Here is a 23,629-nt window from a genome sequence, read left to right as displayed (position 1 = left end):
TCACTGTGGTTATTACAGTACAGTACAATAATTGTTTTATTTTGAAAAAAAAATAATAAAAATGTATAAGAAAGATCAGCAGAAAATTAGTTAGGTAATATTTCAAAGTCAATGATTTTCAAGTGTAATTCATTTTGAGTCATTTTTACCTCAATCATAATTTATTATTGGTTTATGTTACCTAAAATCATCATATTTTCATGTTCATTACTTAACCACTTTAACTCACAATTTCTGTTTGTTTTACTAAAAGGTGTATTTGAATTAAAGTTTTTCCACGAGAGATTTAAACCCTACTTTCATTTTTTGTGTACCTATCATAAATTATCAATAGGTTGGTTTATCCGGACAAATCGTTATCCAGCCAGGGGCACGGTCCTGACGTGGTCTGATTTAGTTGGCCGGGGTTCTATTGTAGTTTTATGTTTCATGAGTCATATATAATTTGTACTGTTCTTATCAGTAAGGGAAGCCTGCTGATCATCTATCCACCACATTATCCTTATATTCCTTAAACAGTTATCCACATAAAAAAGGAATGAATAAAAAACAATTAAATAAGAACAATACTCCATAACTTTATTTAAACCCACTTAAACAAATATTTTAGGTAAAGAACAGATTCAGTAACAAAATGGAAATAGACTTATAAAACTTAAACGCTATGCCTTTTATACATCAGTTCTTGATGAAGGAATGTGTTGTTTTGAAATATGATTTTATGATGATTTCTGGGTTTACTTGTGGATGATTTCCTTAACAGCGGCCACAATGTTCTTGGCACTGATGCCGAACATCTCAAGAAGTACCTTGGGAGGTCCAGAGCGAGGCACGGTGGGAACTGCAAGCTTCTTAACGATGATATCTCTCTCCCCAGCAACTGCAGATATTACAGCCTCACCGAGACCACCTGTTGTTTTAACAATTTGTTAAACTATTGCATAGCAAATTGCTGTGCTCAAATCAGCAAATTATGTCCTGAGATAAATTAGCAAAAAGATATTACACAATTGTTCAAGGATTTAACAAATTTTTGTTTGAAAAGTTGTCTTTGAGACAATACTAGTAATCAAAATTGTTGTGAGAAATACTAAATTATTTTTAATAAATGTGAGATTAAATTGTTCAATATAATCGAGGGAGAATTTGGTACACACTTGATTTGACACACAACTCAGATGGAATTTGGAGGATCAAGTGTAACAAAGAAATCTAGTAGGTATATGAATATTTGGGTATAACTGGAGGACTTTGAAGTCCAGAAGGTAGAATACATACTAGGAGACCCGAAACAATATTATGGGATCAAAAGGATGGGAGAAAGGTGGCATTTTATTATTGAAGATGATGAAAATGGCTGAACATAATGGTTCAGTTATATATTGATTAAACTGCCGAGCAAATTGGTTACCAGTGGCCACCACAGTAAGTCAAACATCATTATAAACATTTTACATCACGAACTTCTGATAAGAAAATTCACTGGATATTGGACTTGGAACTTAAAATTAGTAATCCGTGACTTGTGTTCTCCCACAATAAGTATTGAAATTTAATATAAATATTACTACAGTAGACTTGATTATTTGACCTTCCTTATTATCCGCTGTCCCTGTGGACGATAGAGTAGTGTGAAATTGTGTGCTATTTCTGTGTGACATGACAATACACCTAGTAGGTGAGTCAAGACAACCCCTTTCATTGCCATAGACTGTACTCTGAAGATATGTGCCATGTTTTAGGTTCCTGCACTTGACTGTACTTTCCTTTGTTGCATGCTGCATACAACAGTAGATTTAAAATACCATACAGTCCAAACTTCTCATAACTAACCGCATAATTCTCTACTACAACTACAACTGTAGCTACAACTGTGTGCTACAACTGTAGCTGTAATGGACATGTTTTGTTTTATCTCGTTTTTTACTAGTTTCATTAAATTTCTCCTTACTTGTTGATTTGACTTAACTTGTTGTTTATTCTTTTAATTTTTTGATGATGAGTTTAAAGAAGAAAAATTGTTTTTAGGTTTAATAACTTATTACGTAATGTTTACATACTTAATAAACATGTATTTTTTTAAGTTTTCAATTTTCCAATGTAATTTTTTATTTAAAAACTTTTACAATAGTTTATTTTCTGATTTATGCAACATTTTTGCTTATCTTTTAAGAACTTTTTGTGAGGATAGCAGGGTTACTTGAATGGGAAGGGTCCAATTTTGCGCAAGAAATACAAAACTTTAGACTAAACACAAAACAAAACCCATAAACCTAGGCCCTTGTATACCCTTGTATGTTAGATCCTGGTTTTGCTTGTTAGATCTCTATAGGCCTACCAACACTATAGGTAAAATAATCAAGACTGTACGGAATGTGGCATGCAACAGTTATCTTATCTACCTTCTGGGTAATGGTCCTCAACAGTGACAATTCGTCCACCGCACTGCTTGGCATTGGCGATGATGGTGGCAGCATCGATGGGCTTGATTGTGAAGGGGTCGATGACTCTGGCGTTTATGCCTTCTCCGGCCAAAATATCAGCTGCTTCCAAAGCCTCATAGAGCGTAACTCCAGCACCAATCAGCAGAACTTGGTCCTTGGCTGACTGCTTTACCACCTTGGCTAGGCCAAGCTATATATAACACATAAAAGTTAATTGTAGGATTACTTATATATTACAGGTAGTATACAAGTACACAGTTTTTGATGAAAGGTTTGTTAAAGTATTTTCGTTAAAGATCTGTGAAAACCAGACTATCATAAGAAATGTTGGTTCTAATCAACGATCACATAAGAGCAATAGATGGAGCACGTTGGCCGCGACGTGAAGCAAGGATTTTTCACTAATCTTCAACAAGATAGTGGTTGCCGGCTGTTATGAGCCTTAGTAGCAAACGCAACTAATTAAATGTTAGTTGATATCAATAATATCCGTGACAATACGCCTGGGCATTATAAATATTTCCATTACTAACACAATGACCTTCAAACAACCTTTTAATTTTTTTCTAGAGTTTACCGTTTCTTAGAAAAAGTTAGTTTAGAACAAGAAAATATTAGTTTTTCAGCTTTTAATTAGAACTAACGCAGTGTCCAAGGCTTATTAACTTCACTACTTCACTTATACAAAATTTTAACCATATACCTTTAGTAGGCTAGATGCTGAGTTATTTGGAAGCGGAACATTAAGTTTTTGCGCAATTTTCATTGACATCTAGCGCTTCTATCCTACAACGAGAGGCCAGACCGTGCATCAGCTGCTAGCTGCTAAAATGTTGGTTAGATAGGTAGGCATGCTCCATCTAATGGTCTTTTGTGATCGTTGGTTCTAATGAAGTAATGCAATTTGTAAGGTCATAGAAAAAATGTAACAATTTAACGGCTTGATTTAATTTGTTTTCCATCCGCTTTAAAAGGAAATCTTAGCTGAGTTAAAAAAGGCTATAAAGATAATAACAGATATGACAGTATCAAAACTAGAAAGATATATAATTTTCACTCTTTACTCTTTATTATTATGCGATGCATTTTGTGGCCATCGTGGAATTCATGTGACCTTCTTGATTATTGTTTTGGAAAATATTTCTACAATAAATAATCAAGAGTAAATAAAAAACTAAAAAAACACAAAGAAAATAATAATTGGATACAGTTAAAAGGAGACATGATTACTACAGTAATGGTTTGTTTACCTTGAAGACTTCGTCATTCTTGTAGATGATGGCAGTAGCCGGGCGAGATGTCCGGATGAAACACACTCCCTTAGTGTTGGCAGCTAGTTCTACAGCTCGCTCCGTGGACACAGCGTCAGACGGGTAGAACACTGTTGATCCTGAAAAAAGAGGCACATTTAAGTATAAAACCCTTCCATTCCTATTAGTGATACATGCAAATGGCAGAGTCACCCATCAAGGAAGTATACCAATATGTTAATCTATCAAATTATTTATTGTGATAAGACATTTTACATGACAGTAGGCATACCAACAATAATTAAGTTTGATGACTGAGTTGTACAAAGTTAAGTTGGATCACAAAATTCTAAGTCTAACATGGTTAATAAAGTACATAAACAACAAAACAACAGACAAATCAATAATTAAAAAGTCTAAATAAAATAAGACTCCAGATATGATTAAGAAGACGAATGTACATTCGCCTATTGGGTCTGATGATGATTGGAGTGTCCAATCGAAATCGATCACCACTTACCATCTGTTTTGTATATTTACCGTCTTGTGAGTAACAGTATAAGCGTAAATATATGTTTTAAGTGTTATAAGACGTTTCTTTTATTTACTTTCCGTAAATTTAATAACACGTACAATGCTGATCAAGAAGTTATTTAATGATTAAGAAGTTAAAATTCCAGATGGGCCTATAGACTGAATTTTAACAAATCACCATCAAATGCACAATGTATTAATACCCATGGATCTGAGATTTAAACACATAACACAAAAGTAGTCCTTCAAAGCTACTGTAGATAATTAAATACCAGATTATCAGTGCAGTGATAAAAGAAAATGAAAAGTTTTATAGAATGAAACTTGTAGTTCTACGAAATCCTCTCTGAATTATTAGAAGAGTTCAGGAGAAAGAGCTTATCAACTTATTAGTCGTTGACCACTTCGTACAATCACAAGTAACTATTCTCTGTAAGCGATTGATTAAATGGTCAGTGGATACAACACTTTTTAATCATTATTGTGATACTTTTTCGTCTTTTTACGCTTTTGTATGACATTAGGTTCATCCAAAATAAAAGTAAACCTGCTCATCTTTCCAAATTTGGATTATTAATCCCAACGTTAAGCCTTCTTCCAGAAATACCAATATGATTGATTGGTTTCTCTCGATACCATATTCTCAAGAATATTTTTATGATATTGATATTTTTTCAAATGTTTTCAACAAACCAGGAATGGATCGGAATAGAGCCAAGTCCTCTAGAGCCATCTGGCTAGGTCCATCCTCTCCAATACTGACTCCACAGTGGGAACCCACAAAGTTGACGTTGGTCTGAGAAATGGCTCCCATACGAATCTGGACACAGAATAATCAAACAGAAATTTCAACAATCGTTTTAAATGTAATTATTGTAGTATTGACTTTGATGAGTTTTGTAAAGAAGTGATTAAAGTAAGGGCCTAAGCCCCTAATAAACGTGTTCAAAATAATTAGAAAAATGATTTGTTGCGGAGGAGTACTTTTAATCTACACTAGGTATCAGAATCAGAAATGCTTTATTCATGATTTATTATAACATAGATAATTACAAAATAGTGTCAATAACTTAATATCTAGAAATAGTTATAAAAAATGTACATTGAAAGAGTAGTACAATTGTTTTATTATATACACCATTAATTTCTTTTTAAACATATTGACATTACTTATTACCACAAGGTATTTAAGTATTGTTATTGGAATGGCTACAAAAGTTTAAAGAACTATATGTTTAATACTGATTTGATATTGATATATATATAACAATTGTATTAATGAATGACTCTTAATGGATCAAATATAAAAGAACTTCATTATTATATAAAAAAATATATGGTATAAATATATATACATTTACGATTCATTAACATCATATAATGACTCTTCAGTTAAGAAACACATTTTTTTACTGAATATGTGGATCTGCAGCTTATAATGGGCTCAGAACCACCAATTCACAGCTTTTACAAATAGGTAGAAACATAACCTCCAGGACTGAACTACGATACAAGCTTTACCTATTTAAAGTAGTTATAAAGCTATGAAATCTGGCTGCTTCTTCATACTGAACTCTCTGATTTTCACTGTAAACCTCTTTTATGATACTAGAATGCCAAACGGTTAAAAAAAATCCTTTTCAAACGTTTTGTAATGAGAACCTTAGTAGTTAGTTATAAAAAGGAACAATTCTATTATTAAAAGACATTTATTTAGAATATGAAAGAGCTTAAGAAGACAATTCTGAATCACAAATAATTTAAAATAAACCCCCAAAAATGTTTAAACATATCAAACTCACTGTTTTTTTTTTCAAATCCTCCGATTGACTGCTTTGTAAGGGGTGGATCTGATATGTTTCTTTGTGGATTATTTAATTGTTAATTCTAACCTGCCAAACTTGCACCCTAAATGGTTACAAAGGGAAACCAAAATTCCTAACAGCTAAACAATCTTTTCTATTCATCAATCTAAGATTTTCTTGCGGTAAAGGTCATTGTACATACACGTTAATGGAAAATTAAATGATTCTTTTTATAGTAATGTGCTATTGATGATGTTTGTACCTGATCGAAGGCCCTGGTGAAGAATGTGGCGAAGGTTGAAGCAAAGGCAACAGCACGGTCACGGCAGGCAGCACCAATGGCAACTCCAACCAGATTCTGTTCAGCAATGTAGCATTCAACATATCTGTCATTGGCCACCTGGAAAACAATAAAATTGTTAAAATAGAAAATAATTGTAGGAAGAGGGATGACGATAATTTAAACAGCTGACGATGACAATAGTCCTTGACAGCGGGTGATAACCAGGGTTTTGCTGCGATCGTGGGGGACGCCGGACGGTGATGATGTTTCCATGATCGATGGAAAAATTCAGGATTTTATCGCTATCACGAGGGACAAGTGTGATGTTTCTGTTAAAGAGAAGGATATTCAGGATTTGGCCGCGACCGTGGAAGATGATGATGATTCAGTGACTGCGGGAGATATTCAATGATTTGTCACCATTGCGGGAGACGATGATGATGTTTCCATTGCCGCTGAGTGATATTCAGGATTTTGCCAGGGACGACGATGAAGATGTCTCTACAACTATGAGAAATGATCTTGATATTACCTTGAGCTCAGCTTGATTAAAATCTCAGGCTGGCACACCTCTAGTTAAAATGAAATTTTCTTTGAAAAGAATTTGTTGGTATGATATTTATTTCCCATTTTATAAGATGTTATTTTTTATTTATTTATTTATTTTTTTGCTTTGTGTAAGGACATAAAGACAGAAGTTGTGTGTCATATAAACAAGCTATATTGAAAATGTTTGTAAATAGTATCAGTATCGAGAATTGAGAGTCGATTTTTTAGGTATCAGTATCGGTAGGCCTATTGATAAAGTTCAGTACCCACACATAACTAATAATATTAGCACAACAATTAAAATAACTATAGGCAAACCTTTTATTATGTGATTTAGCAGGGCTGTTAATATTTATCCTGCTAAGTGAAAAAAATACTTTAGGAATTTTTTTTTATTGATAAAAAATTCCTACAAGTATACTTATATTTTTGTTCAGGTTGTCTTACAAAGATCAACACTGAGAACACTGATTGAAACATTGGAGACAACACCAATCCCTGATGGAACAAGATGTATTTCTCTGAATATTACCTCCTTGATCTTGCAGGAGAAGGTTGAGTTCTTGGTGTCACCATCAAAAGCAATAACTCGGGAATTGCTTTGAGCCACCTTCTGTAGCGCAGTTCCGTATGCCAGCCGAGTAGCTACAGCTTCTCCTAGCTTGTAGTTGGGTGGGGAGGAGAGACGGATGTTGGAGATGTCTACCTTTGGAGCGTCCTCAATCACCTTCTGGGGTCCCAGGCTGATTGGGCCCTTGTTCTTCATCATGCCTTCCAAGTGCTAAAACAGAAATTATGTTGTAGTGCAGACAAAATAGCTGTTAGCAAATTTCCTATATAGGGAATAAACTATTTATTACCGTTATGTCTCATGTTAACCCATTGGGAAAGGAATTAATGTGCTGCCTGCAGTGCCCTCGGTCAGCAATTAATTTTACCGAATTTGTAGACTTTCACTCGAGTTGTTATAGAAATAAAAATATTGGTAATAATTTAATAATTCTTTTGCCATTTTGTTCAGAATAAAATTGGCCACAAAAAAAATGTAATTAGATAATCAAAGTGTAACATGTTAAAAATAAAAACAAAAAAATATAAAAAATAAAAATGTTAAAAATAATTGTTTAAAATTAAACTTAATTTACAAATTCCCAGATTAATCCAGACACCGAATGAAAATATTATCATAAATTTAAATTGATTCCCTGCATAACAAAATAAACAGTTGTTTACTTTTTATAAGTAATAACATAGAAAAAAAATGTTTGTTTTACCTTACCACAGCTGATTTTGGGTGATATTTGGTTTCCGTGGAAACACAACCCCAAAAATAAGTTATTAAAAATACACAAAACAAGAAGCAAGATATAAAATTAAAAAAACAAGCTTTTAGGTCGGATTTTGGGCCTGCGGTGGCCAGACGAGTAACGCTCGTAAGTCGGTGCCAATGGGTTAAGATTAGAACCAGGACCGATTTTCTTTTTTGTTCCAGAGGCCAAAAACAACATATTACTTTTATGGTACTAACCTATTTTTAACACAAACTAACCTCTCCGCTCCTTGGTTTTTTAGTCTCAGCTTAATTCACCAGGAACAAAATCTCCTACCTCAAACCCTACAACCTCAGTGGGAGGGGTTTTCAGGATCAGACTTGTCAAACTAGTTTATGAAGGTAGCCCCAAACTAGTTTACGCACCTGGAAGTTAACGATTTTGCCGCAATCACAGGAGATTACCACGATGTTAACACAAAGACAGTATATGATTATGATGTTACAGAAATTATGGGAAAGGCTAGAACATCATTTTGTGACTTTGGATTCAATACCAAATCCAAAGTCACAATAAAGTTTTGGGGAATAATTTATCAGAATCAAACTGTTCCTATTTTTAAGGTTTAACTGCAAAGTTTACGGCTTATTCATGGGTTTAAGGTTTTACAGTTGTGTGGGTGCCTTGTAACTAAATTATAGGCGATTGGACAGTATTATACATTAAGGAATAAACTACTTTGGCTTAAGCACCAATAAAGTTATTGTGACGTGTATGTGTTACCTTGATGACACCGTCGGCCTTAGCTCCCAAGGCTTGTCCATGCCAAGTAACAATATCCTCAATCTCAGGGAAGTATTTGCCCTTCAAAGTCTTGCAGATGATGGCAGTGGGCCGGCTCTTTGTTTCAGCTGCCTCATGGAAAGCCTAAAACAATCATTATACAATCACAACGATGGCTAAAAGTTAAAATTAACTCCAATCAACTTCAAACAAATAAGAGTTGCTTGTTTTAAGACCAGTGGTAGGCCTAATTAATATTTCAATGAACATTTTTTCGATCAAGTAGTCTTGACTATCAGATTTTTGGTTATCTGACCCGTCATGTTATCCGACCGGAGGGGAGGGGGCTACAGATTATCTGAGTGAAATTGCATACCGTTTCCAAATGGTATGCCCGTGCACCATATCATACAGGGATTTGAGACAACCACTTTTGTCGTTCCTATCTGTGCCCCTGCAATTGACAGTGTGAACAGAAACCTGTAGCTTAATGGACATGAAGTATTGCTTTGTCTCATATTTTAACGTTGTAAGTTATTTTTATATACTTTGTGATTATGGCTTCAACACTGAAAATGTTAGTGTTCAATGAAAGACAAATTCAAAGCCTTGAATAGGTTGAAAAATGAAACCCTGAATAATTTAATGATTTTCTACATTTTATAGTGGGTTTTGTTTGTGTGATCTGATCTTTTCGCTTATCTGACCTCTCTGCGGTCGGTTTAGATTGGATAATCAAGACTATACTGTACATATCTTTTTAAAATCATTTTAATTAGAATCTAACCTAGGAAAATTTTTGTGCTGTTAACATGTTACTCCCCCTAGCAGTTTCTAAAAATATAACAATGTTTCAATTTATTGATCAATACATTGGAAAATTTAAGGATTGCTATTAAGAACGGTTATTTTTTAAAGAGACACATGTATTAAAAAACGTTGCTTTTGCTTGTGACTGAAGTCATCGATTGTTTGGCCTGCAAGCTATTTCAAAATCCATATCAACAAGTAGTTACTGGGTTTATATCATCGGTGCAAGGAATTCTCTTCTTTTAATAGTACAAACAGTCCCATTGATTATCATCAGGTTCAATTATGTCCAAACATGTGCAAACAAGAAATACAAATAATCACAATGCTAGGACAGTTGTTGAATAGAAGTTTTTTGTTTAGTTATCAAAAAATAGCAACAGCTCTACTAAAATATACCTTGGCAAGTTCCTCAACATCATGACCATCGATGACGATAGGGTTGAACCCGAAGGAGTCAAGCCTCTTGCGGTAGGTCTCCATGTCGTGCTGCAGAGAGGTGGGGTCTGACTGACCGAGACGGTTCACGTCGAAGATAACACAGAGGTTGGTCAAGTTGTAGTGGCTGGCAAAGTGAAGGGCTTCCCACACTGATCCTTCCGCACTCTCACCGTCACCGACCAACACGTATGTTCTGCAAACATTACCATCATTTCAACTTCTTACAAGTTCTTGATCAAGTTCTCGGCACATCTAATTGGTGTAGTGTATAAACCCTAAGACAGCATTGTTCAGATGACGGTGCCAATAACAAAATACAGTCTTGTGTACAACAAACTACAGCTTCGAGTACATCTAATCTTCCAGTTGAAACGGTGAAATGCTTGTAGACCAACAGGACATTTATGCATGAATCAAGTGATGTTCCAAGTTTCATGACTCAAGATGAACTTAAGTAACATTAATTTTTAAATATTAGTAAGCTTAATCCATTGAACATATGTTCACTCTTTTCTTAATACAGAAACCCCTCATTAATCTAGACTAACTGGAACTATGTAATCCAGATTTTTTGTTTGGCTCTAACTAAGAAAATATTGAAATTCCTATGAAAGACAACAATGAGGACAAAAGAAAAAGGAGAAGTTATGGGTCTCCTATAGCTACTTGGATCTGCCAAGAGGTACTTGGATCTGATGGACTGAGATAAGAGGTACTACTTAAGATCCAACTAACAAGGAGTAGCTGTACCCCAACCCCTATCCCACCAAAATAGAGAGTAAATTAAATATCCTTATTTAAAATTAAGAAAGGCAGCACTCTTCACGATCATTTGGATAACCCTTGCATAACAATGACACAGCTTGTTATAAAAATATTAATAATACCATACCTTTGGGGTATGGGCATAAAAAAATTATCTAAAAATAGGCCTAGAGGATTTATGAAGTCATCACTCAACTCACCATCGTCTAATTGCACACCAATCTCTGTCAAGTTATGAAATATTGTGTCTTTACTCACTGTTGACATATTTTGACCATGTTTAGTCATATTTAGTAACTAAAAACCCATCAAAACAACTTATAAGTCTTAAGAAGTTATCTACAAACATATGATCACTGTTGACAAACATCAGACGACGTCATCTTGGGAAATCTCGTCCAACATGAGAAAAAACCCAAACAAAGGCAGTCAAAGCTCTTGCTACATGAAGCCCAGACGATGCTGATTCGATTGGTGTGTTATTTGTGGCTTTTGAACGTAGAGGTGGCCAGTAAATAAACATTCAGCAGGTGGCAATTTTCGCAATAGCGCCACGGTCCATTGTATTGGACCACGGCGGCCAAAGGGTTAATATAGGGTGATTTTTTTATTGGTGCGGTTTTTAAAACTAAAAATAAAAAAATGAAAAACAACCTGCATTGACATAAAAATGCATTTATTTGAACTACAGTGTCATGACATTAACGTTTTAAAATTATTTCTGGCATATGGGCTCCATTCCGTTCGTGTAGAAAGCCCAATCGAGAAGTCCAATTTTCGAATACTCTTTCCAGCAGCTGTGGTTGAATTCTGTCAATAACTCGACGAATGTTAGCTTCCAAGTCACTTAAAGTTTGTGGCTTGTCAGCGTATACTTGAGACTTAACACATCTCCACAGAAAGAAGTCTGTTGGCGTGATATCACACGACCGTGGGGGCCAGTTGACACTACCTCTAAATGAGATGATACGTTCACCAAATGTTTCTGCCAAGAGGCCAATTGTGTCGTTTGCCGTGTGGCACGTCGCGCCGTCTTGCTGGAACCAAACATTTTCTAAATCCACTTCAAGTTCGTTTAGCTGAGGAACGAAAAAGTCCCGTAACATTGCCCGATAGTGTTGAAACTTTAAGTGACTTGGAAGCTAACATTCGTCGAGTAATTGGCGGAATTCAACCACAGCTGCTGGAAAGAGCATTCGAAAATTGGACTTCTCGATTGGGCTTTCTACGCGAACGGAATGGAGCCCATATGCCAGAAATAATTTTTAAACGTTAATGTCATGACGCTGTAGTTCAAATAAATACATTTTTATGTCAATGCAAGTTGTTTTTAATTTTTTTATTTAGTTTTAAAAACCGCACCCATAAAAAAATCACCCTTTACAAACTGTAATATTTTACAAGTGAGGGAGGATAATCTGATTATCGGTTAATGCGACCTTGGTTAAGAGGGGGTCTACTGTACAAATAAAGCAGTTATTTACAAAATAAATGCACAGTATAACGTATGAAAATGTAATAAATACATTTGACATCGAGGAACTTGAAACATTAATGAGCTATAATAGGCTTACAGTAAATAGGGCAATTGCATGTATGACTAATTCCCCTAAATTTTCCCCCAATCTTGAATTCACACAACAGTAACAATCTTGTGCTACAAGCAATACCAAGCAACTGACCTGTAAGAAGCCTTGTCGAAGTATTTGCCGACGTAGGCCATGCCAGCGGCTACAGAGACTCCCTGTCCGAGGGAACCAGTTCCGACGTCAATGAAGTTGAGACGAGGAGTGGGATGTCCCTCCAGGTCACTGTCAATCTTACGCAGGTTCTGTAGATCACTCACTGGGAACAAACCTGCCTCTGCCCAAGCTGAAAAACAGATCAAGTAATAATTAGTAAAAGTAAAAGAGAACTACACAATAATCCAAAGGTCATTAAGCAACAGGGGTGAAAGATAAGGTTTTCTTAAAATAGCAAATTTTAAGAAGTTGTTTATGTTGAGTAATGGTTAATAATGTGTTCCTTTTGGGTCTAAATACCTTTCTGGGATAGTAGGTATTACGTGATTTAAATAGTATGATAATACTTGGAATACAAAATACTGTGGCAATATCCCTGTCGTCAGATCTGCTTGGTTCGGGCTCAAGATAATTGGAGCGACCACCTGCTACAGACTCACACACTGGCACCACTTGGTTAGTAACCATGTAAACAAAGAATACACCTTGTTCAATGTACTTGTACTACAGCTGTCTAGTGCATGCTGAGGTTATTGCTGTGTTCTTTTATTGTTTATTATATTCTGTAGATTTAGTAATGTTAAACATTAAACTTGTGGTTTTAAAAGTGTTTATTATATCTTATATTGAAAAATATCCAATGCTTCAGACTCTCTTTAGCTCAGACAAGGGTCCAATCCTGAGTCTACTGTACGAGAAACTACAGGTGTTACTAATGGAACTTGTGATAACATCATTGTCAGGAATTGAAATGAAATGTTTATCCATCATAAATCTAGAAAATTGTGATTATTTACAAAAATATATAACATGTCAACAACAATAATATCATATGGCAAATTATTATTTTATGTCAATACATGATGCCTAATGGTCATGGTTTAGAAAATCATCTAGGGAGTAAGAAAAAAACTTGGGCCTAGTCTTTGAGTATTTTTTTGAAAATTTTAAATATTTTAAATTGCAAAAAATATAACACAATTATCATAGAAAAAATTAATAACAAATGTAAAACTGCTTTTAAAGTCATTAAAACCAGTAGCAATTCTTTAATCGATTCAAAAACAGCCAAAATATCTCCTGATATTTTCAATACCTTTTTTATTAAATCAGTTGAAAAAATAAAAAAGAGAATTGTTAATAATGCTTACAGTTCAAAAGATTTACTTGTCTTCTATCACTGCTGTGCTTTTTCCTGGGATTTTGTCACGCCTAATGATCTAATAAAAGCCACAAAAAAACTTAACGCCTCTAGCAGTAATGATGTTTATCTTATGTCTTTAATAGCATGCTTAAACAGATTATTGGTAATATAGCTGAACCTCTATCTTACTGATTTAATCTCTGTCTCCTTGAAGGCGTCTTTCCAGTCACCAGAGTCTGTCCCATTTTTAAAAAAGGTAAAAAGGACTCTCCGGAGTTATCGCCCAATATCAATCATTCCAGTAATATCAACATTGTTTGAAATCATGGTTTTTGATAAGCTGAATTCTTTTTTTTTTAATAACAACTTCTTAAGTGTTTTGCAGTTTGGATTTAGAAAGGGTAAGTGTACATCAGACACAATAGACAAATTTACTAATGAGGTTTTACTAATGGTCTTTGAGATGAAGTCTTGCTCAGGCTACCTTCTGTGACCTGAGTAAGGCTTTTGATTGAGTGGACCATGATGAGCTAATAAGATTAGATTTTTACGGTATCAACGGAACTCCACTTTCTTTTTTTAATATAATAGAACACAAAAAGTCAATATTGATGGAGAATGGTTCCAAGAATTAAAAATAAAATATGGCGTACCTCAGGGGTCTGTTCTAGGTCCTCTGTTATTTTTAATTTGTATTATCGACCTCCCAGAATGTATAACTAGTAAAACTTATTTGTATGCAGATGATACAACATTTTTAAATATTAATCCCGATCTTAAACAACTTTAAGAGTTAGCTCAAAACTCAATTAATGAAGCCTCTATCTGGTTTGAATCTAATGGCTTCTTCATAAATAAAGAATAAACTCAAAAAATTGTTTTTGGCCTTAGATCGTGCGAATTAATTATGTTGGATGGCTATGTAGACAATGTTGAATTTCTTGTTATTTATCTGGATAAGACTCTTTCTTGGGGACCTCATGTTGATTACATAAGTTCTAAGCTTTCAAGGGTAATTTGTCTTATGACTAAACTAATACATTGTATGGATCAACATTATATTAAACAGCCTACTTTGCTTATTTTCAATCCAATTTCAGATACAATATTATATTTTACGACAAATGCAGTAGGATAGAGGAAATTTTAGTCTTACAAAAGAAGTTGGTTAGAATTATATCTTATGAACCCCTACAGGAACACTGTTAACCCCTGTTCATTCAGCTACAAATTCCAACAGGGATTAACATTTACTTTTTTGACTCTGTATCATATATTCTAAAAAATCCCAACTTAATCAAACAACGTTCTCATGTTCATAATACAAGGAATAAAAACGTTGCTACTACAGTATAGATTTATTCAGACTCTCTAAAACTCTTAAAAGCCATATTGTAATCTCATTAAAAATATACGTCAAGCTAAAACATTTAATACGAAAACATCCTGTAAATACTTTTAAGACTAAATTCTACAGATGGCTTCTGAACAAACCCTTCTATTCTCTAAATGATTTTTTTTAAATGCCTGGTATTAGTTTTTAAGTAGAGTTAGCAAATCGACCAAAGTTCTGTTGGATTTTGTTAGTTATGGGGTTTAATCACTTCCATTATTCTAAATGCCGCAATTTTTTTTTTTTTTTAAAGATTATTTAATTGTAATATTTAAAATACATATTGTAATATGTATCATTTTGTCTAGTTAGCTATATTGTATTTATTAACTGACTATGCTATAACTTTAGCTGTTTTATGACATTGTCAATAATTTACAAAAATTCAAAGGACAATAAACACATTTCATTTCACTGACCACTCTATGACATAATACCATAGGAAGTCCTAGACATAAAGTAAGAGTAAGTAAGAGTAAGTAAGAGCTGCATGTATGACTGAAGATTTAAAAATCACTCTCAGCCCAAACATCCCTTTCGACAGAGATGAGATAATTTGAATTTGATATTCAGACTATCTTAGATTGTCGTTAATACCTACTTATTTGGTACTTTTAGAAGATTTTATGGAATCATCTGGTTAAGTAGTTATTTGTAATCTCGTCTGTTTTCAGTTGCGAATTATGAAATAAAAAAGATGAGTTTTGGAACAGTTTGGATGTAGTCTGTTTTTGTGAAAACCAAGTCACCATAAATTCTTAATCTTTGGATGCAATAAGAGTGGCAGAAAAAATGTATGGCGCTTTTACTAACATTATTATGCCTTCAGCAAATTGAATGATTTTGGAAGAAAGTAAAAAAGGGAGGTTAATAATGTAGAGGATAAATAGAAGAGGCCCTATTGTTGATCCTTGTGATACACCATGGGTTAATAAGCTCCAGTTAGGAAACTTGTTGACACTGGAGTTATCTTTGATGGCAACCTGCTGAAATCTTTCGGAGAGATAACTAGAAAACCAGGAAAAGGATGGACTAGATATCCCATACAATCTCAATTTCTCTAAGAGAATGTCACGCCTGACACAATCAAAGGCCTTAGACTAATCACAGACAACTACACCAATGGCTCTCATTTATGTGTGCTAGACTTTCACAGCCTCAGATGTATAATCATAGTAACAATTATAATAATGAATCAGCAACACAGTTTCAAAACCTAGATAACTATTTTAAATACCTACTATTTATCAACAATAGGGACATTGGACACTACAATGACCTTTAGCAAAGCCTTCAAATGCCATTACAATGGGAAATCAATTTGACACAGAATAAATCAACCGAGTTTCTACACTCAAATCAACTAGGTTTTCAGATATTACTGTTACATTTTTGTGAATTTTATTTTATTTCGAAATATTATTTACGGTATACAGTATACTGAATTTGGTAAATACATTTGAAAATGACAATGGCAATAAAAATGTCTTGTAACATAAAATAAAAGATATACATCAGACAGAGGTAAATAACTTACTTTTATTAATATAATAACTGTTACTATATAAAATAAATTATGAATAGGTTTAACTATTGTATTAAAAATGAATACAGTTTGGCCCTGATAACCGGACACTTGGTAGTTCAACTCGCTTGGTAATCCAACGCTGCGCCAAATGATTCATGGGTTGTTTTCATACAATTCTTTTAATTTTATTTGTTTTTTGCGATCAAAACACATTTCAAAAATAAAACTTAAACAGATAATGAAAACCCTTTAGAGTCAAAGATAATGTAAGGAATCATAAGTTGACTATGATCAAGGCAATGTTTTTGATAATCTTACACACTTTCAGTCTTATAAGTGTCGGATTATTGAGAGTCAACTGTAATAAAACAAATGAATAAATGTATAATTGAACTATACTGGTTAGTAGTAGTACTGACCAGCGTAGAGGATAGGTGCAGCATGACCCTTGGAGAGGATGAAGCGATCGCTGGAAGGATCACGAGGGGCTGACAGCTTGTACCTCATAGTGTGGAAGAACAGCACTGCCAGGATCTCTGCCATAGAGGAACATGATGTGGGGTGTCTGTAATACAAAGAGGAATCATAAAATAATATCGATAAATTGATATTATAATTACATACAAAGCTAAAAAGGTGTAAAAAAAATTTTACACTTTGGCTTTTGTCAGTAGTGTAAGAGTAGATTCATATTGCTGCCTAGAAGTGTTTGGAAAAATGTTGTGTGAATAGGTTGTAACTGTTGTCTAACAAAAACTTGTTATGTTGTTGTTTAAACGTTGTGAATTTGAACTGGGAGTCAGTTTTGGATGATGCGGTAGTATGTAGTGTTCGGGGGACTGGGCTCCATTAGGAGAGCTTGAGTATAAGGCCTTTAGCCCTGGGAACAGGTAAGATTATGTCTAAGTGTGTCTAAAATGGTGCTAACATTTGCACTCATTAGCGATTTTATTTTTAGACCTCCACCTTCAGTATTTCATCTTTATTCATAGTAATCTTGTCAAATTTTAGGTTTATTTGGTTTGTGAGTTTATGGTTTCATTCCTGGGCTACGTCACTAAAAACTTTATGAGTAGAGCTTAATGATAGCCACGAATTTACTGACATTTCAGTAGATGTTTAAAAGCAGAAAAAACTAGCACCATCAAAATCAAATCAAATACTCTTCATTCAACAAAATAAATACAAGAAATACAAACATCAGACTTTAGCATAATATTTACTCGTATGGACTGCAAGCCTGTACTCAGGGAAATAGCAGGAAACAGGTCGTTTTATTATGTCACTATTGGTTAAACACTTGAACACCGATTTTGAGTATCACATTAATTCTAAACATTTAAATATCAGGAGCCGACATATTTAACTTAAATTCTATATCATTATGTAAGTAAAATTTAAGCTGATGATTCTAGATCCAGGCTATGATTTACAAGTATGGTCTTTCGGGAAATTTAACTAGAGTTGTTTGTATAATGATATAATGTAGAGATAGAGATTCAAACCATCGTAAGTTGTGATTATATTAAAGTTAATGTACAATTGATAGCTGGTGCTATTGCCTCAGTGTTAGAGGTAAGAGGGTAATTTATATGTAAAGCCAGCGAATTATAGACTCTGTAGCCTCCCGTCCTATACTCACCAGCCACTACACTGACTGATTCAGCAGCAGTGATGTTGGGAGTGATTGTTGGGGGGGGGGGGGGCTGCGACATAGAATGAGTGAGATCTATGTAAAATGTGTTATTTTTTAATAAACTATATCCAAAATCTTGCTTGTTACAAAGTGATATTGTATGGTAACTATATTGTAAGCTAAAAATCTTCAATTCAAACCAACATAAAACTAACCCTTACAGATCATTTGTCAAAACCTATAAATATTGCTCTAAAAAGATTTTTCAAATGTACATGATTTTTAGAGAATTTTCCTTATAGGGAATAATTTATTACTATAGATCTCATGTTAAGACTTAAACACGGGACCTAATTTTAAGGAAATATTTTAGGCCTAGTGAAAATCCAAACAGGTAATTGGAAATTCGCTTAGTCTGCGAGGGTATTTATTTATTATCATTTTACAATCTGCATTCCACGATGATCTTAAGTTTTAACAACACTGAACGAAACTTGAATACTTTCTTAATGTCACTAAGCGTGATTTATTTCTAAACAAAATTGATTAACAAAGACCTTTATTGAAATAATAAAGCGATATTAAATTTTATTAATGATATTAAATAATGACTATCTAGCAGTTTGCTGGATAGGGATTGTCTATTGAACAACTACTCAAATGACATTAACAATCTTCATTTTAGTTGAATAAAAAGTCTACTTTTGGTTAAAATCATAAAATGTATTAGTATAAGTTTTATGGCACTGGTCAAAACTGCTTTTAAGTCAATTGACAAGAATAACTGTTTATTAAATTTATAAAAGTCTCAAACTCAGGTCATAAACCTCAGATTGATATCAGAAGCGAGATCTATTTGCGATTAGTATTACGAGTCAAAAGTTGCATCACACTAACATAACTAAATCACCTCTGACTTCAACAACCTTTATTAATAGCTCATTATTAGTGCTTTACAATTGTTATGAGATTTTGATACGTTGTATATTATTAGGCAATTCATCATTCATATCCAAAAATATTTTTGCTATTACAGCAAAGTGAATAAATGTGCAAATTTTTCCACAACAAACATCCTTAATGACAAATCCAATGTTCATTTTAAGAGGAAATATTAGCATTTGGATTTAAAACTGTAATCATACATTGGCAAAAATACATAATTTTTTTAGTTAAGATGAATCCACTACATCTTAAGGAAATTAGTTTGAAAAAAAATTAAATGTAACTTAGTCCTTTTTCCATATTTACATTTCACTATCATTCTGTTTTTTTTTTCTTTTAAAGTGGCAAAATTATGTTAAAAGCAAATTCTAAATAGCCTAATAATGAAATATCAGGGTAATATTATGTTTTAATAACCCCAACATTAGTCACAATTAGTGTTACGATTACCTGTGTAATCTGTACCACATTTTCTGTGCATGCTGGGAGAAATAAACATCCCCACAACCCTCAGATAGACCATAACAATATTTGCTGCTCCATCCCTCAAATTCTATCACCCTATCAAGCTTGTTAAGAATGAAAGTTAATAACTATTGTGCTACAATGTGATTTTGTAGCGTACACCTTCACGAAAAAATCTTCAATCTAAATATGATTTCTAAAAATTGATTCAATGGCTAAATTTTAAGTTCAATGTACTATTATTATCTACCTTTTTCTGTAATCTAACTAGCTTTGTTAGCTAAGCTACAGTAATGAAAATTCTAGTATTATTTAAGAATTACCAAGATTCGACAAACAAAATTCAATTTACATGGTATTTCAGGATAAAGATATACAAACTAAAAAGAATTCTAACACAATACTCTCAATGTGCTCTTCCAAAAAATAAATACATTGAGAAAAGTGGGCAATTTAACATTCAAGTAAACAAATTAAAGGGAAATGGTTTCTTGCAAAATCCAAGAAGGAAGGTTCAGCTGTACATTTTCTGAAGTACAATAAAATATTTCTTCGCAAATACTAAACTGTTATCGTTTTGGGTTGATTCAATTTTACTAATGAATAGATCTATTTTTCTGCAATGTTTACATTGACCTTATTGGTGTTTCATGCTAAAATAATAATGAGTGTAGAATTGATTTAAGTCACAGATTATAAAAATAAATGGATTGTAATTTGTAAGTGATTTGCCGAGAAGGACGCTAAACCGATTAGTTACAACCACCGTTAAGGCCCTTCAATGTTCTATGAAGGTGGCGCTTCAATGTTCTTTACAATATGCACGATTAAATTCAACAAACTCAACAACCTCTAGGTCCACAAATAGTCGAGTTAGTGAGGTTTTACTGTAATGTGATTCCAAAGAACCGTCTGGTGTTAGGCTTTTTGATATCCTACAATTGTTATTGGACAGCAAGGTATACAGTCCAGCATCATTCAAACTCTTTTTATATAATTCTTCAATACCAAATACACTCTCTCACTGGATAAAGGATTATTTAATCAAATTGAAAATATCATACATAAAACTTGAAGCTAATCCCAATCAATTCTTGTATTTTCATAGATAGATGAATTTTTTCAATGATAAGCTGCATTAAACATAATATGTTTAATAAAGTATACAAAAGAAATAATTGGCTTAGTAAGTGGTAAATGTATAGTTGAAAGATCATAATTTTAAACTTAATTGTTTTCCAAGGTGATTTCTGTTTGCATAAACATGCCTAATAATGGTTAATTATCACAATCATACCATTTATGGTAAATTCTAAATACAGTAGACTCCCTCTTATCCGGACACCTTTTAACCGGACTACACTCGGCGGAAATGACATCTCTTTAACCGGACAATTTTTATCAGCACATCGGTTTAACCGGACTAGATCGGCAGGAAGTGGGCGGTACTGAAACGACTGTTCTCGTGGGAAAGATTTGAGACCAGTGATCACGTGTCTAAATACAATGCTCTCCTAAATTTAAGTCAAATATTTGGGTTACATAACGAGTTTTTGGGGACGTCAGTTTAACCGGAAAACAAGTTATCCGGACTGGCCTCGGTCCTGAGGAGTCCGGATAAGAGGGAGTCTACTGTATAAATATTTTAAGTGCTTTAAAGTAAGTTTTTAAATTACTCTTATTATTTGTGATATGGACCGAGCAAATAACCAGCAACAAGGTTATAAATTAATAAATGGTTTGTTTTAGCACTACATACCAAACATAAGAGATAACCCCCTAATGGGCAGGGGGGGGGGGGTTCCCTATATGGGAAAATCGCTTAAAAGGCATCAAGCTACACCAACTTTTAATCTTTGATGAGGATTCGTTGGCTATGCCAGCCAGCCCTTCTATCCCCTAAATTCCAAACAAGTTGAAAATAATAATAAAAGTGCTATTACTAGTTAATTAGTTGATTTAATTCTTTCTGGATTTTTGGGGCTTGCAAAGTGGTCTAGAATATAAATTCGGAGGTTGAAGTACAATTTCTTGGTACAGTAAAACCTCACCGATTCGATAGTCTGTGTGACTCGACAATCAACAGCTGACAGAGCGCATGCAAAAAAAGCGATTGTTTAAGAACAATTAGTTTTAATTATTGAATATTGAACATTTCTTTCAAGATAGTTTACTCAGTATTTATGTATTTAATTATTAAAACCCATTAAAAATTTCAATGTTCTGGATAACTCGAGAACCCCCAAACTCAACAACCTCTAGGTCCACAAATAGTCGAATAAGTGAGGTTTTACTGTAGTGTGACTCCAAAGAGGGTGTTAGGCCTTTTGATATCCTACCCTGGCTAAGCTACTAGGAATAAATGTAGATGAAACTCTAAAGGTAGGACTGTCATATACTTGCTCATTCTCTGGTAAAGTAGTCAGACCTTCAGCAACAGATATACAACGAAGAGCCATCATTGGTTTATCTGCATCAAGCATCAACCAAGCGGCGTAGATAAAGATTAGGATAGGTATACTATGCATAGGTTTGCCAAGAAAATGGCAAAAGCACAAAAATTGGACATACTGTAAAACATTCCATTGAGAGAACAAGACCCTTGAGTCCTTTGCAGTTATAGCATAATAAATCATCAACACAAAACCATCTTTAGTCATGGGATGAATTACTTTACAAACTGGAAGAAAATGTTCCAATAGAAATGTTTCATCTGCTGGCGAATTCAATATGCAAAACTCAAAACCATTTAGCAGCATTGCATTAATTCTCACTGGACTCTTTTCGTGTTTATTATAGCCGGATAGAGAGTGTTATGTGGATAGGAGTTAGGCCAGGGATACACTTGCCGGCAAAATTGCCGTAGTTTGAATGTCAGAACACACTGTCCCGGCGAAAACGGTTTTGTTGGAGCCGGCGACAATAAATAGAGTGCAATGGACTCTGAATCAGTCGTGTCTTTGAAATGGTGCTGTCAAAACCTAAGAAATTGGATGTGCTGCCTTTGCTCCACCACAGAAGAAATAGGAAACACCGCCTGAGTATTTGGGTTCATCCCATTCTGGAGCAAAGGCAGCCTCATGGAGCATTTTATACTCTATTTCTACAGCTCAGGAATGACGAAAAAAAGTATATACAGGGTGTTTCAGTAAAGCGTAGCGGGCTATGCAGATTCAGATTTTACATGCAAAAATAAGTCAAAAATGTAGAACAACTTTTTATCGATTTCAGCTTAGTTTAGCCGTAATCCGCCATTTTATATTTTTTATGATTAATAACTCAAAAACCCTTGGAGATATTTTTATGAAACTAGGTATAATCTTTAAGTCTACAGGTATAAACATTCTCCGAAAATATCTTTGATCAGGCTCATCAAATTTCAAAATGGTGGCCATTTAAAATTTTGTTTTAATGGCTGGTTTTCATGGAATTTTACTTTAAAATGTATTTTTGCTCAAACACAACAACCACCCTTGAGGGTTGAACTACGACTGAGAAGTGGGGCAGGGGCAGGTCCGGCTGTTTCGCAGAGATGTGTGTTCATCTCCATAAGGCACAATTCCCTGCTAACTGCTGGGCTGGCAGGACAGCCGGTCCGGTAAAGAAGAGAATATCCGACAGTTTTGCCGGAGCGGTGTGTCATTCCCCATGCCTTCCTGTGTATCTCAACTTTTGCCGATAAGCGATAAGTGTGTCCCCTTAGGAGAGTCCACAAATATTCTGTTATAACTCATTCGTGTGATATATAGTATTTCTATTATGGGTTTGGACAAAATTAAATGTTTGTCTAGTTCAGTTCACTTATTAGCAAATTTTTCTTTAGGGTAGTAGCTATTACCGC

The 23,629-nt window shown here is 34.1% G+C and overlaps 1 protein-coding gene across 2 annotated transcripts in view; it reads right to left on the bottom strand.

Moving 5' to 3' along the window:
* Window positions 1–558: 558 nt before the first annotated feature.
* The window catches only part of LOC129006012 (transketolase-like protein 2), a 37,620-nt gene continuing 14,549 nt past the window's right edge, over window positions 559–23,629 (bottom strand). For both annotated transcript variants that reach the window (XM_054435101.1, XM_054435100.1), the window contains exons 2-11: window positions 17,162–17,307; window positions 12,618–12,807; window positions 10,129–10,363; window positions 8,920–9,063; window positions 7,398–7,646; window positions 6,296–6,433; window positions 4,922–5,048; window positions 3,695–3,834; window positions 2,403–2,634; window positions 559–910 (exon numbers count right to left, since the gene is read on the bottom strand). In XM_054435101.1, coding sequence (XP_054291076.1) covers window positions 738–910; window positions 2,403–2,634; window positions 3,695–3,834; window positions 4,922–5,048; window positions 6,296–6,433; window positions 7,398–7,646; window positions 8,920–9,063; window positions 10,129–10,363; window positions 12,618–12,807; window positions 17,162–17,307 — 1,774 coding nt within the window. In that variant the 3' untranslated portion in view covers window positions 559–737. The remainder of the gene's footprint in view (window positions 911–2,402; window positions 2,635–3,694; window positions 3,835–4,921; window positions 5,049–6,295; window positions 6,434–7,397; window positions 7,647–8,919; window positions 9,064–10,128; window positions 10,364–12,617; window positions 12,808–17,161; window positions 17,308–23,629) is intronic.

The sequence above is a fragment of the Macrosteles quadrilineatus genome, unplaced genomic scaffold, assembly GCF_028750875.1.
Source record: "Macrosteles quadrilineatus isolate MER2022 unplaced genomic scaffold, UCM_ALF_1.0 Scaffold_54__1_contigs__length_841927, whole genome shotgun sequence".
NCBI classification, from domain to species: Eukaryota; Metazoa; Arthropoda; class Insecta; order Hemiptera; family Cicadellidae; genus Macrosteles; species Macrosteles quadrilineatus.
This window is presented reverse-complemented; position numbering and strand designations above follow the sequence as displayed.